This window comes from Papio anubis, chromosome 3 (assembly GCF_008728515.1).
Source record: "Papio anubis isolate 15944 chromosome 3, Panubis1.0, whole genome shotgun sequence".
Classification (NCBI taxonomy): Eukaryota; Metazoa; Chordata; class Mammalia; order Primates; family Cercopithecidae; genus Papio; species Papio anubis.
In genome coordinates this window covers 120,117,399-120,131,920 of record NC_044978.1, presented here as the reverse complement: position 1 = coordinate 120,131,920, position 14,522 = coordinate 120,117,399, and the positions used below count along the sequence as shown (strand labels likewise).

The window sequence follows — 14,522 nt, the reverse complement described above, 5'->3', positions numbered from 1 at the left end:
GTGTTTTTTACAGCTGTTTATATCAACTCAGCTGCTACTTCAATGGTTTTCCCTTTCACTCTCTATTTATCTTTTTAATTGATTAATATAAATATTTTTACTCTAAAAAGTGAAAGGTAAAAGCAGAGCTATAGCAGCTGAGTCAGTACTGACAACCACAAAACAAATGTTCCTGCAGGGGGCTGGAGGAACTTCTTATACTTAATAAACAGATGGAAAGATAAGACTTGGCACTTTTCTTTTTCTTTGTTTTTTTAATTTGGTCTCATGTCAAGTTTGATGTTATGAAATGATTATCCAAAAGTTTTTTTTTTTTAAGTGAAAGCAGACAAAAGAGAAAATCTTAATTTAAGCTTTTAAGCATATATACAAATTATTTTCTTTGCTCAAGGATAGAAATGGTTTATGCCAGGCTAGGAGTAGAAAACATTTATTTTAATCATATGATTAATTCAAATTGGAAATGTTCTTGTTGAATTTATAGCTCAAAAGACAGGTGGAAAATAAATTATTTCAGCTTTATTAATACTGTTCTCGTGGAAAAAAAAGTATTAGAATTGAAAGGAACATGAGAGATCATCTAGAATACTCTTTCCAATTATAGATTTAAAAAATGGAAACACAGAGAAGTTATGTAACAGAAACTAGACAAGAACCTAAGGTGTTTGGCTCTCTGGCTGATCATGTTGCCTGTCGGATCATGTTCATGTACCCATTCCTTGCCAGGCAAAATGATAACTGTGTAACAGTAACGTTTGTGGTTCTTCCCCTTACTGTATTTACTAAGTGTGTACTGATTTAGTCTTTCCTGATAATAATAAAAGTGAAGAGATTTTATCAACTGATATTGTTCCTTCATTTTTCTTAGGAAGTTACCTGTGTTACAGAGCTTGAATTTTTATGGGGCTTTTTCATTTATTTTCCTATATATGCCCCAAAAGGAGCACAAGAAGTCCTTTTTTGTTTTTTCTAAGAGAGAGTGTCTCACTCCGTTGCCAAGGCTGGAGTGCAGTGGCACGATCATGACGCACTACAGCTTCAAACTCCCAGGCTCAAGCGAGCCTGCCACCTCAGCCTCCTGACTAGCCAAAACTACAGGCATGCACCACCATGCCATGCTAATTTTATTTTTATGTTTGTAGAGATGGGGTCTCACTATGCAGCCCAGGCTGGTCTCAAACTCCTGGTCTCAAGTGATCCTCCCACCTCGGCCTCCTGGAAAGTACTTTATTGGATTATTAAAGTCTAGGAATACATTTTAGACAATAATCTAATATTTTATGTGTACCTAATTCTTGTGAACTACTTTTTATACTTAGCATGCAGCCAGATACAAAGTCAGTTTAGGAATATAGCCAATATAAATATTAAAGTCTATATTCTGATTTCTGTAGGTAAATGGGAAACTGATAGTCCTGTATTAGTACTTTCTTAAGTCATATATGTATATGTAGATATATATATATAACTTCTATTATTTGATTATTGTTAAAGAGAGACACATGTATATGTTTGTATAGATAATATAATCCAATATGTGTTGAATAAGTGAAGATCTTTAAAAATAAATAATGGTAAAACTAGAAAGTTGTCAAGAAAAAGTTAGTCTTAGTCAAATGTTCTCTAGTTAAGAAAGTTTTATCATAGTACATCATCCAAACCAGGTTTTATTATTGACAGTAGATTGGAAACCTACTACATAGACACCTTAAAGGTAAGAAGGAATATGTAGCATTTATGCAGATGTGAAAGATTTCCTATTACTAGAAAGTAGATGATAAAATAGTAATGGTAGATACCTAGTTAAAGATAAGGTATCACCATATAACTAAGTATCAACATGTTCTCATTGTTTTAATATCTTATTATCTAAGTTATGATATTGTGTGGGTCAGCTAAAATATAAACCCTTAGTCTCCACAGTCTGAGATCCTAGCCTGTTAGTATACACTGAACCTAGACATTAAGAACTATAGAGGCCGGGCACGGTGGCTCACGCCTGTAATCCCAGCACTTTGGGAGGCCGAGGCGGGTGGATCATCTGAGGTCAGGAGTTCGAGACCAGCCCGGCCAACATGGCAAAACCCCATCTCTACTAAAAATACAAAAATTAGCTGAGCGTGGTGGTGAGGACCTGTAATCCCAGCTACTTGGGAGGCTGAGGCAGGAGAATCATTTGAACCCAGGAGGTGGAGGTTGCAGTGAGCCGAGATCGTGCCATTGCACTTCAGCCTGGGTGACAGGGCAAGACTCCATCTCAAAAAAAAAAAAAAAAAAAAAAAGAACCATAGAAATGCTATTAACAGTGATGCATTTTATGGCATGTGTCATAGAAATGCATATTTAAACAGATCAAACAGCTGACTTGTTGGAATAAAATGCACTTTAACATCCTCTAAAATTGGTACTTTTATTCCCATTTTACATTAATAGTTGAACAAAATGAGGGTTAGAATGGTTAAATAAATTGTCCGACTGTAAATATAAATATATATAAATTCATCCTTTCAAAAATTAGTGAATATAAAATAATGACAATAGCTAATAACTTGTTACCATTCATTCTTTTATATTCAATGCCTTTTATTATCAAAACTTTGATATTCTGAAGCAAAATAGCTCTTCTAAGTATAATACAGTTTATTTGTGTAGGCTCTGCAGCATGTAATTTATGCCATATCAAGCTTCCTTTTTTTTTTGAAACAGTTTTGCTCTGTCACCCAGGCTGGAGTGCAGGGACGCAATCATGGCTCACTGCAGCCTTAACCACCCAGGCTCAAGCAGTCCTGCCACTTTAGCCTCCCAAGTAGCTGGAACCCCAGGTGTGCACCACCATGCCCAGCTAATCTTTAAAAAAATATTTTTTGTGGAGATGGGGTTTCCCTATTTTGCCTAGGTTGGTCTTGAACTCCTGGGCTCGAGGGATCCTCCTGTCTTGGCCTCCCAAAGGATTACAGGCATAGGCCAACCCTCAAGCTTTCTTAAATACCAAATTATAGAACATGTCTTCACAGAAGATAAATCTTGAATAGTATGAAAACAGGAGATGGATGTATTACAGGCAATTCCCAAATTCAACAGTACTAAATATTTCATTTTGTCTAACTTCCCTGGCTAAGTACAGCATAGATTTTCTTTAAAAAAACAAAAACCCAAAAAAAAAAAAACCAACTTCACAAAACATATCACAATACACTTTTTTTTTTTTTTTTGAGATGTAGTTTCACTTTTTCACCCAGGCTGAAGTGCAATGGCATGATCTTGACTCACTGCAACTTCTGCCTCCCAGATTCAAGCAGTTCTCTTGTCTCAGCCTCCCAAGTAGCTGGGATTACAGGTGCCCACCACCACACCTGGCCAATTTTTGTATTTTTAGTAGAGACAGGGTTTTGCCGTGTTGGCCAGGCTGTTCTCAAAATCCTGACCTCAAGTGATCCACCTGCCTCAGCCTCGCAAAGTGCTGGGATTACAGGCGTAAGCCATTGCACCCAGCCTCACAATAAACTTTTATTTTTGTTCTCAAAATAATACCATTTGTTTTCCAAAGTCTGTATTTATTTTATATTACCCACTGTCATAATCAGGCACTGTTCAATTTTTACTTTCAGATAGAAGAGCTGGAAAAGCAGTTAGTCCTTGCCAACTCAGAGCTAACTGAAGCCCGGACAGAGCGTGATCAATTCAGTCAGGAATCTGGAAATTTAGATGATCAACTTCAAAAGTTGTTGGTAAGATTATGCTTTAAAATATGAATAAGATGAATTCTGGCAAGTTTTTCACCAAAATATATCACAAAACTTGTTTCCTTTATAAAATTACCAACTTATAAAATATTTGTGCATACATGCAACAGATTATTTTAGACACAATTCAAGTTTTGCATATAAAATATATTCTGTATACTTAATTTTTTTCTTAAGCAAAGCTATTACAGTATTAGGTGAAGGAGATCTTGACATAGTCATAGTCTTTCAAGTAGATACCATATTCCATTAAATTGAAGTCGTGTCACATGTTCATTTTAAGGCCAAATAACATTCAAAACACATACAAATTGTGTATATAGAAATTTGGAATGGACAGTTAGGTGAAGTTGTTTTAAAAGAAAAGGACAGTATGATGGTGCTCATAATGAAGCAACTCTGTCCTCTGTTGGAGGAACTATAGGATGAGATTTTAGGAAAGGAAATGTTTGGAACCCCCTTTTGTGGTATTAGTGGTATAACAGAATAAATTTCTCAGCTTACCAAACCCCATTCCAGGGAATTGTGCTCTTTGCTATTAAAGCCATCCTTTGCAGGCTGACAAGGGTTAGATGAGCTGAGGTAAGGATAGAACTAAGAGCTGTGTAGAGAAGCTTTTAACCTTGGCATAATTCTTCAGTGCTTTACCTAACATTTGCATGTTTCTCAGTGTTCTCCTATCTAATTTGAAAATCTTGGAGACTGAATGTCTGAAAGATCCTCAAACCTGGCCTCCCTTTTCATTCTTACCGTCACCACCCCTCTTTCAACCCTTCATTACTCATCGCCTGGAGCACAGCAGTCTCCTTATTGATGTTCCCAACTCCAGTTTTTCTCCTCTTCACTCCTTCCTGTAAAGGGCTGCCGCATACATCTCTCTAAAATATAGCTCCAGTGATGTCACTCTTCAACTCAAAATTACTTTCTCTGTAAAATCAGACACCCTCCCTTTCAGTACTGTTCATGATCCATAACCCTGCTAACCTTTCCGATCCTTTCTCTCTACCTGGACCCAGTGCACCATGCAAACACACAGGCCCCTTTCCTGTCCCTTCTTCCTAATCTCTGCATCTTCAGGTCTAACTCAAATACTATCCTGAAGCATTTTGATCCCTTTAGTGAGATTCTGTCTGTTATTCCCTATCTTTGTCCTTTTAATGAAAAACCACTTCCAGTTACTTATGTCTGTCTTAACTTTCTCTTGGATCATAAGTCATTTGAGCATAGATGGATCTTTGTTTTTACTAGTCTGACTGTAGAGTTTTTGCTCCTGTTCAACACTATGTATTTTTTAAGCAACTGAAAAGGGAGGTAGTTCTATTCACAGCCCAGATGCTATTCCAATTCCAGTACCAGCCACTATTCTGCCATTTCTCCATTACTTATCATTTTTCCTGTATGCTTTTGAGCATTTCTTTGTTATAGGAGCATACTTGATGTGAGGTATAATGTCTTTCTTAGAAAATGCAAGACTTCAAAACAGGACACTTTTAAAATCTACTGTATTTTCCTTTTCATTGTATATTATTTGAGTTCTAGTCCCTCGAGATAGACTTGTAATGCTAGAAATTTTAAGCAAAATGTTAACTTATTTTTCTTGGAAATAATTGCTCTTAAGCCATTAAAAAGGAATCAGATTCCAAAATCAAAGGTGTCTGAAATCACATAAAAACTCCAAATGTGATATAAACACAATATGTTTTATCTTAATTATTTAATAGCAGGGAGGAAAAAAGCATTCCTCTCTTTTTTTAGGCTGATCTACACAAAAGGGAGAAGGAGCTGAGTCTGGAGAAGGAGCAGAATAAGCGTCTGTGGGACCGAGACACAGGCAACAGCATCACCATTGACCATCTACGGCGGGAACTGGACGACCGGAACATGGAGGTGCAGCGCCTGGAAGCCCTGCTCAAGGCCTTGAAGAGCGAGTGTCAGGGCCAGATGGAGCGGCAGGTCAGCACCTGCACAGGCTGTGCCATCACCAAACAATCTCTTCTGGGGGAAAAATATATTTTATGTTTAAATAGAACTTTTTATTTTTAACATATATGGACCTAAAATGGCTCCTAAAATAAAGCTATGGATTCTGTGAGCAATTTATGAAAACCTGACACTTATTTATTATTTTATTTTATTTTTTGTTTATTTATTTATTTATTTTTAGATCACACCTCCCTCTGTCACCCAGGCTGGAGTGCAGTGGCGCGATCTCGGCTCACTGCAACCTCCGCCTCCAGGGTTCAAGCGATTCTCCTACCTTAGCCTCCCAAGTAGCTGGGATTACAGGTGCGTGCCACCACGCCCAGCTAATTTTTTGAATTTTTAGTAGAGATAGGGTTTCACCATGTTAGCCAGGATGGTCTTGATCTCCTGACCTCATGGTCTGCCCACCTCAGCCTCCCAAGGTGCTGGGATTATAGGCATGAACCACTGCGCCCAGCCCACATATATGTGTGTGTGTGTGTGTGTGTGTGTATTTTTTTTTTTTTTTGGGGCAGTCTTGCTGTGCCCAGGGTGGAGTGCGGTGGCTGTCCTCAGCTCCTGCAACTCTGCCTCCGGGTTCAAGCAGATTCTCCTGCCTCAGCCTCCCAAGTAGAGAAACAGGTTACCGGGCATGCACCACCACACCCAGCTAATTTTTTGTATTTTTAATGAGATGGGTTTCACCATGTTGGCCCAGGCTGGTGGAAGTGAACTTCTGACCTCAGGTGATACACCTGCCTTGGCCTCCCAAAGGGCTGGGATTACAGGCATGAGCCACCGTGCTGGGCTTTATATATATATCCACTAATTAAACTAAATGTGTCAAGCTTTATCTCACTTGTACCTTTTGAAAAACTAAACTCCTATCCAATTGCCTTTTCACTTTTACCTAAAACTTGATAACCTAATAATTGCTTATTTCTGCTGCATAGAAGCATCAAATTATTGGGCAGCCTGAGGAGCAACAGGGTTGAAGGTTTCTAACAGATTTTTTTGCTTTATTTTTCTCCCAAAAGAGACTTTGCTCTCTTCCCCTGAGCCTCAGCACTGATTGAGACTGATGAGTGCATTCCATTCCGGTGCACCCACCAATAGCAAAACATGGAAATGCCTTCTTAATAGCAGTGTACTTTCTGTGCTAGGAGTACATGGTTCTAATGCTAGTTACTGCTACAGGGACATAAAAAGCATCCCTTAAAAGTGTAAGCTTCTCAGAATGTGAAAGCAAACCAAGGGACCAGTCTTGCCTTAGACCCAGGCAAAGCCATTAACCTACTCTCTGGCTTAACCTGGGCAAGAAGAAAGATGAAAGGACCAACTAGAAGTCAGAATTTTCAGCTTTTCCAAACAAGGATCAGAGAATATGAATGTGTGTGTGGATAAAAGCCATTATTCATTTTTTTTCCTCAGAGGTAGAATTAAAGGTAAAGTTGGAGGGAAATTAAAAGTAAAGGGGTAGTTACTGTAAATTCTACCACCCTTCCCCCTATTGCCAGGGTTATCTTAATCTAAATCAGTACAGAAAACATCCACAGAGGAAACTTCCCAAGACCACACTCTAGAACACCATCATGGAGGAGCATTATTATTTAATTAAGCCATCTCCACCTTGGTCTAATTAACGTATGTCAGCCTTACATATGTTACAAGAGCTAGAGTTCTGACAGCAAAATGATTGAGTTAATTTAACTAGACATGGTTGGGTACAGTGGCTCATGCCTGAAATCCCAGCACTTTGGGAGGCCGAAGCAGGAGATCACTTGAGGCTGGGAATTTGAGAAGACCAACCTGGGGAACATAGTGAGACCCCCATCTCTTAAAAAAAAAAAAAGATCTTACTAAACATTGCCTAATTCATGATTTCATGCTTTTAAGTTAACTTGTATCTCTCGAGGTTGCCTATACCTATCCTCCCAAATCTATGAAATTCTCTTTTCTTTAACAATCAGATGGCAGCAATTCAAGGAAAGAATGAAAGTCTAGAAAAAGTATCTTCCCTGACTGCTCAGCTTGAATCCACCAAAGAGATGCTGCGCAAAGTAGTAGAAGAGTTGACAGCCAAGAAGATGACTCTGGAGAGCTCAGAGAGGACAATATCAGACCTGACCACTTCTCTCCAGGAAAAAGAGAGAGCCATTGAGGCTACCAATGCAGAGATCACAAAGCTCCGCTCCCGGGTGGACTTGAAATTGCAGGAGCTGCAACACTTGAAAAATGAAGGGGATCACCTCAGAAATGTGCAGACAGAATGCGAGGCCCTCAAACTGCAGATGACAGAGAAGGACAAGGTGATCGAGATTCTGCGACAGCAGATTGAGAACATGACGCAGCTGGTGGGCCAGCATGGACGAACTGCTGGAGCTATGCAAGTAGAAAAAGCTCAACTGGAGAAAGAAATTAATGATAGGCGGATGGAACTAAAGGAACTTAAGGTCTGTAGAGTTTTTTTGTGGTTTAACTTCTGAAATATCATTTCTCTTATGACAGGTATGACCTGTACTGGAAAGTGGTTCTTGGTATCTGTGGACACCCTGAAACTGTTGGAAGGTGTTTGTTTCTATGTGTATATGTGTGTTTTTGTGAGAAAGGATAAATACTTTTATCAGATTACAGAAGGAGTGGATGACTCGAAAACGGCTCAAAATCATGGGTACAAGAGAAAAAAGATCAGAAAATCTATTAAGTCTTTCCTGATACCAGTTTGAAGTATTTTCTCCCTCTTCAGACAGACCTAAATTTGAACCCCGTCTCTCACTGCTTAGTTACGGTGAAACACTGGACTGTGTGCTGAATCTTGGCTTCTATATCTGATAAACAAAACCAAACCAAAAAGTAAACAAAACAAAAAACCCCCAACAACCTGTTGGGTTACCGTGAGGCTTAAATCAGAAAATATATATCAAGGAATGAGCCTATTAATAGTTTCTGGCTATTTAATAATTTAAAATTTAAATAACTTAATAATTTAAAATTTAATAAATATTAGTTTCTTTCCCCTGTTTTGGTCTCCTTCTGAACTTTCTCATACTTTATTTGTACCTGGTAAAACCTGGTTCACATTCTATATTGCCGTATCTGTGTGTGTGTGTGTGTCTGTGTGAGTGTGAGTGTGTTTACATAGCAGTGTCTCCTTTTCCCTACAAGATTGTAGACTTCTTCAACCAGGGTGCACATCTTATTAGTCTTTGTACCTCCTGCCCCATATTTTTGTGCCTTGCACCCAGAAAGTGCTCGATAAATATTTATCAAAATTTATCACGATTTTATGTTTTTTTAAAAATTGATTTCATAGGATTTATGTCACCTTTATGTCTGACTTGGTGAGTAGTAGGAGACAAATCACATATACTGTAGATGCCTCAATTTCCTGCTTCTAAAAATAGGGCCAGCAATAGATAATTATCCATCTTATGGAAATACGCAAGTTCATTGCATTAGAAAAATAGAATTTTCTATTGCTTAAGTTTTTACTTGATTATATACATTTTTTTTTTTTGAGATGGAGTCTCACTCTGTCACCCAGGCTGGAGTGCAGTGGCGTGATCTCGGCTCACTGCAAGCTCCGCCTCCTGGGTTCATGCCATTCTCCTGCCTCAGCCTCCCGAGTAGCTGGGACTACAAGCATGTGCCACCACGCCCGGCTAATTTTTTTTTTTGTATTTTTAGTAGAGATGGGGTTTCACCATGTTAGCCAGGATGGTCTCGATCTCCTGACCTTGTGATCCACCCGCCTCGGCCTCCCAAAGTGCTGGGATTACAGGCGTGAGCCACCGCGCCCGGCGATTATATACATTTTTAAGTGGCCAAACTCACCATGAAAAGGGACATAGAAAGGATTCTCAATGGCCAGTCCTACAATGAAACCCTTAGAATAGGTGTGTTGCAGGGCAGAGCCTATCAGAGGAGAAAGGATGGTTCTACCTTGCTTAGGAAGATCGCTAGTGGATTGCTAGTGTGTTAAGGTTCTAAACAGGAGAATCCCACTCTTATACTCTAAAATTTAAATCAATTTAATCCTCACAAAACTTTATGAGGGAGGCACTATTATTGTCCCATTTTACAGCTAAGGAAACTGAGACACAGAGAGTTTAACTTGCTGGAGAGCAGCACTACCTTGTGGTTTGAACCTAGGCAGCCTAAGTAGATGTTACTGTGTGCAGTGGTTCTCAGTGAGAACCGGAATCACCTGGAAGACTTTTTAAAGCACAGACTGCTGACCTGCTCCCGGAGTTTCTGATTCAGTAGGACTAGCATGGGGTTTGAGATTTGGTGTTTCTGAACAAGTTTCCAGATGATGTGGATACTGCTGGTCCTGAGAGCATCCATCAGGATCTGTGTTAGTGCCTCAAAGGAATGTGGAGCTCATGACTCGAGGGTCAGTGAAAGCTTCAGAGAGAGCTGGGAACCTGAAATGGGCAAAAACTAGGCAAAGAGAAGGAAGGACGGCGTTCCAAGCCCGAGGAGGAGCCTAGTCTGTAATTTAGCCTAGAGATGGTGTGGGAGACATTAAAGGTTTAGGGGTAGGAAGGAGGGGGTAACATGAAGAAGGCAGTGTTGGAAGCGGATTAATCTGGCATCAGTATGCAGAAGTGGCTTAGAGAGAGAAAAACTAATTTTCAGTTCCTAAATATGGAGCTGGAGCAGCTTCAGGGAATAATTTCCTAGGTAAGTAGAGTTTCACACAGACACAAAGAACATAAGTTTAAAACTCAAGTCCTAAAGCCACATCCACTTCCTTCTGTGATCTGGTAAGAAAAAAAGGTGGGGGAATTGTAGCCCTAGAAGGTATGGTTTCTCTCCTGGTTTCTGTCACCTCTTCAGAGTGGGTACTGCACACACTGACAGCAGAGAAGCAGAGTGACTTTTATTTCAATAACTGTGGGCCCCAGAGCTAGACCTTTCTTGAAAACAAATAAATAATAAGGCTAAGAAAGGGTGAATTCTATCAGCTGGCCTCAAGAGGTAGAACAGGAGCAGCACTCATCCTGTGTGTGTTGTGATGCCTTAGGTTGTCCCAGGGAAATCCCTCCCCATCCCTTACTGCATGAGGCCAGCTGGATTTAGTGTGACAGTTGCCAGGAGTAGCTAGGCAGAGATCAGATAGCCTAGATTAGGGCCCTTACTTCCCAAACCCATCACAGGCGGGTAGTGAGACAAGCCTGGAGCTCCCCGCCAATCCTTTTTGAACAGCCAGAAGCTTGTCATGTGGCTATATTTCAGATGTATCACTGGTCTCTGCAGTTAAACTGCTGCTATAGCAGTCAAATCGCATCTGTCAGGATACTAAGGCCAGTAGGGGAATAATTTGGAGAAACAATCTGATTACCAAAGAAAGTCATTTTTTTTTTTCAAATGTCACTTATTTGGAAGGATCTAGGTCAGTTCTGTCCACCAGAAATACAGTGTAAGTGACATATATAATTTTAAGTTTTCTAGTAGATACATAAAAAAGAAATGTGAAAGTTAGCAGGCACTGTGGCAGTCCATATGCAAAGTGATGGCAATCCAGACCTGGAGGTTGGGCAGGATTTGGTCAACAGCTGGGTATGAGGGGTGAGGGACAGGGAAAGACATGGCGACTTTGTGAGTTCAAACTTAGACTGGCAACATGGTAGTGCCTCTAACAGAGAAGAGTCAGAAAGGACTATAGGGGAAAGCCCTCTGAAGAAGGAATAGGAATGTTTGGGTCAGAGTCTGCAGAAGCATGCCATGCTGGGGGTTTCTGACAGTTGGAAATGCCGAATTAGAGTTGTCATATTCACATTTCCTACTCTATTCAAAGGACCAGATACTTTCACCACCACAAACCACCCCAGTCTAAGCTCCCACCTCTCTTGTTTGGTCTTCCAGTTGCCTTCTCACTGGTCTGCATGCTTCTCCCCCTACCCCCACACCAACCACTGTTTTCCTTCATACTAGAGCCAGAGTTGTATTTTTAAATCGTTACACTACATCACTCTCATACTCAAAACTGTCCAATGACTTCTTGACTCACAATGAATGCTCAAGTTCTTGCATTGCCTCTAAGCAACCTGTTCTTTCCCTTGGTCCCTCTCTGACTTCATCTCCTACTCACCCCAGAGCTCTTCCCAGACTGTCCATGTGGCTTGTGCTTATGCTCCTTGAGCATCTGCTTAGATGTTATGTCATCAGAGAGGCCTTTCCTTGCCAACTGTGGCAGGGTCCCCAAGACTGACCCCAGATTTGATGATTCCCTAGGAGGACTCGCCAGACTCAGCGTATAATCATACACAACCAAGACTGACCCCAGATTTGATGATTCCCTAGGAGAACTCGCCAGACTCAGCATATAATCATACACAAGGCTAGGATTTATTACAGTGAAAGAATACAAAGCAAAATCAGCAAAATGAAAAGGCACATGGGGCAAAATCCAGATAAGGCCAGGCTGAGCTTCCAAGAGCCCTCTACTAGTAGAGTTATGCAGGACATGCTTACTTCCTACTCCACTCCCTGCCCCAGTAAGACACTGTGACAACACCTGTCAAGTGTTGCTAACCAGAGAAGCTCATTAAAGCCTCAGTGCCCGGGTTTTTATATTGGAGATTGGTCCCATAGGCCCCTCTACCTGGTAGGTATCCAGATTCCAGGCTCCCAGAAGGAAAACAGGGGTTCAGCATAAACCACATTGTTTGCACAAACAGTTTAGGCACACTGAGCCACTCTTATTAGGGTGGTGGGAACCCTCCCAAAATCCAAGTTCCCAGATAACAGTCAAGGGCCAACCTCGTAAGCCGGCCTTTCTAAGGAGAGCCCCCAAACTTGCTGTGTGAACTCTTTCTGCACACCAGCTTACTTCGAGTAGCAACCCCTCCCTTGCATTCATTCTGTACCCCTCACCAGCTTTTATTATTATTCTTGCCACTCCTCTTACCTGACATATTAAATATCTGTTTTTCTTCTCTTCTTACTAGAGGAGGCCATGAAGACAAAGCCATTGTTTTGTTTATTGCTATCCAGGGCCAGGACTAGGGTAAGGTAAGTCAGGTGCCCAGGTTGGAGGCCCCTCACCTGGCTGCCTCACTTGCATTACCCTGGTCATAGCCCTGCTTCTATATCTCTTGCATGTAAAATAGTTCCTGCCACAAAGAAGGTTCTTAATATGTATTTTTTGAATGAATAGATAGAATAGGAATAATGAAGGGTTATTTCAAGCAATACTAGGAATTGACATCTAAGGTTAAAAGAAAGTGAAATAGTTTTCCCACTTTCTATTGATGCTTTATAATAAAATACAAATTTAGTGTCCTGAGAAGTAATGAAAAGATAATAAATATAGATGGAATACAGATAGAGGGCAGAAAAGGATATTAAGTAGGAGACTGTTGTCAGATTTTAGGACTGTGTTAGCAGATATCAATTATAACTATACATGTACATATTTTTTACTTCTATATCTATCATTTGTATTTATCCATATATTTAGATTTTAAAAGATAAAAAAGATGCAAAGATCCGGGAGCTTGAGGCCAGAGTGAGTGACTTGGAGCTGGAAAAGGTGAAGCTGGTGAATGCAGGCTCTGAGCGACTCCGTGCAGTGAAGGACATCAAACAAGAGAGAGATCAATTATTAAATGAGGTGAAAACAAGTAGGAATGAATTAAACAGTCTTTCAGGTATGTTGCTTCAGTGCAAATCCTACTAAAAAATAAGAGTCTTATCAGTGAAGCCAATGTAGACCCTAGCACAATTGCAAAAGAAGGGTGTCTCACTCACATGACAAATATAAATTGTTAGGTTGCCCCCATGAAGTTATTCATAGCATGAAATCTCATAGTTCTCATGAAGAGCTTCCACATCTTACACTTACTGACCTTAACTTTAGTCAGCCCTCAGTATACTGGAAATTCCGTACTGAATTTCCAAGAGAAGTGTAAGGTATCCAGAGTCCAGGCTTCCAAAAGGAAAACAGATGTTCACATAAATCACATTGTTTGCACAGTTTTGTGTTTATGAAAGTGGAAACCTTGAGTCCTTTGAGTCAGATAGCTTGATTAGAGGTTTACTAAGTGACATGTGAAAATAGACATGTGAATTTATTGAAAGGAAAAATCCATGGCCTTACGTTAAACTGTGAAACACTCCAGTTTGTGATTGGTATGTGTATTAGTCCCTTTTTGCATTGCTCTAAAGAACTACCTCAGACTGGGTAATTTATTTCATTTTTTTTTTTTTTTTTTTTGAGACAGAGTCTCGCTCTGTCGTCCAGGCTGGAGTGCAATGGTGTGATCTCAGCTCACTGCAAGCTCCGCCTCCCGGGTTCATGCCATTCTCCTGCCTCAGCCTCCTGAGTAACTGAGACAACAGGTGCCCACCACCACCCCTGGCTAATTTTTTGTATTTTTAATAGAGATGGGGTTTCACCATGTTAACCAGGATGGTCTCCATCTCCTGACCTCGTGATCCACCTGCCTCGGCCTCCCAAAGTGCTGGGATTACAGGCATGAGCCACTGCACTCAGCCGTCCAGACTGGGTATTTATAAAGAAATGAGGTTTAATTGACTCACAGTTCTGCAGGCTGTACAGGAAGCATGGTTTGGAGGCCTCAGGAAACTTAAAATCATGGAAGATGACGGAGAAGCAAGCACATATTCACATGGCAGCAGGAGAGAGAGAGAGAGAGAGAGAGAGAGCACACAAAGGGGGAGGTGCTACACACTTTGAAACAACCAGATCACATGAGAACTCACTCACTGTCACAAGAACAGCAAGGGGGTAATCTGCCCCCATGAGCCAGTCACTTTCCACAGGGCCCCTCCTCCAACACTGGGAAT

At 40.5% G+C, this 14,522-nt stretch overlaps 1 protein-coding gene across 13 annotated transcripts in view; it reads left to right on the top strand.

Annotated features, from left to right (window-relative positions):
* CCDC158 (coiled-coil domain containing 158) overlaps nt 1-14,522 on the top strand; it is a 116,595-nt gene that overhangs the window by 46,301 nt on the left and 55,772 nt on the right. For all 13 annotated transcript variants that reach the window (XM_031664516.1, XM_031664514.1, XM_031664518.1 and 10 more), the window contains 4 exons: nt 3,609-3,728; nt 5,499-5,696; nt 7,676-8,158; nt 13,174-13,363. In XM_031664516.1, the coding sequence (XP_031520376.1) occupies nt 3,609-3,728; nt 5,499-5,696; nt 7,676-8,158; nt 13,174-13,363 (991 nt within the window). The remainder of the gene's footprint in view (nt 1-3,608; nt 3,729-5,498; nt 5,697-7,675; nt 8,159-13,173; nt 13,364-14,522) is intronic.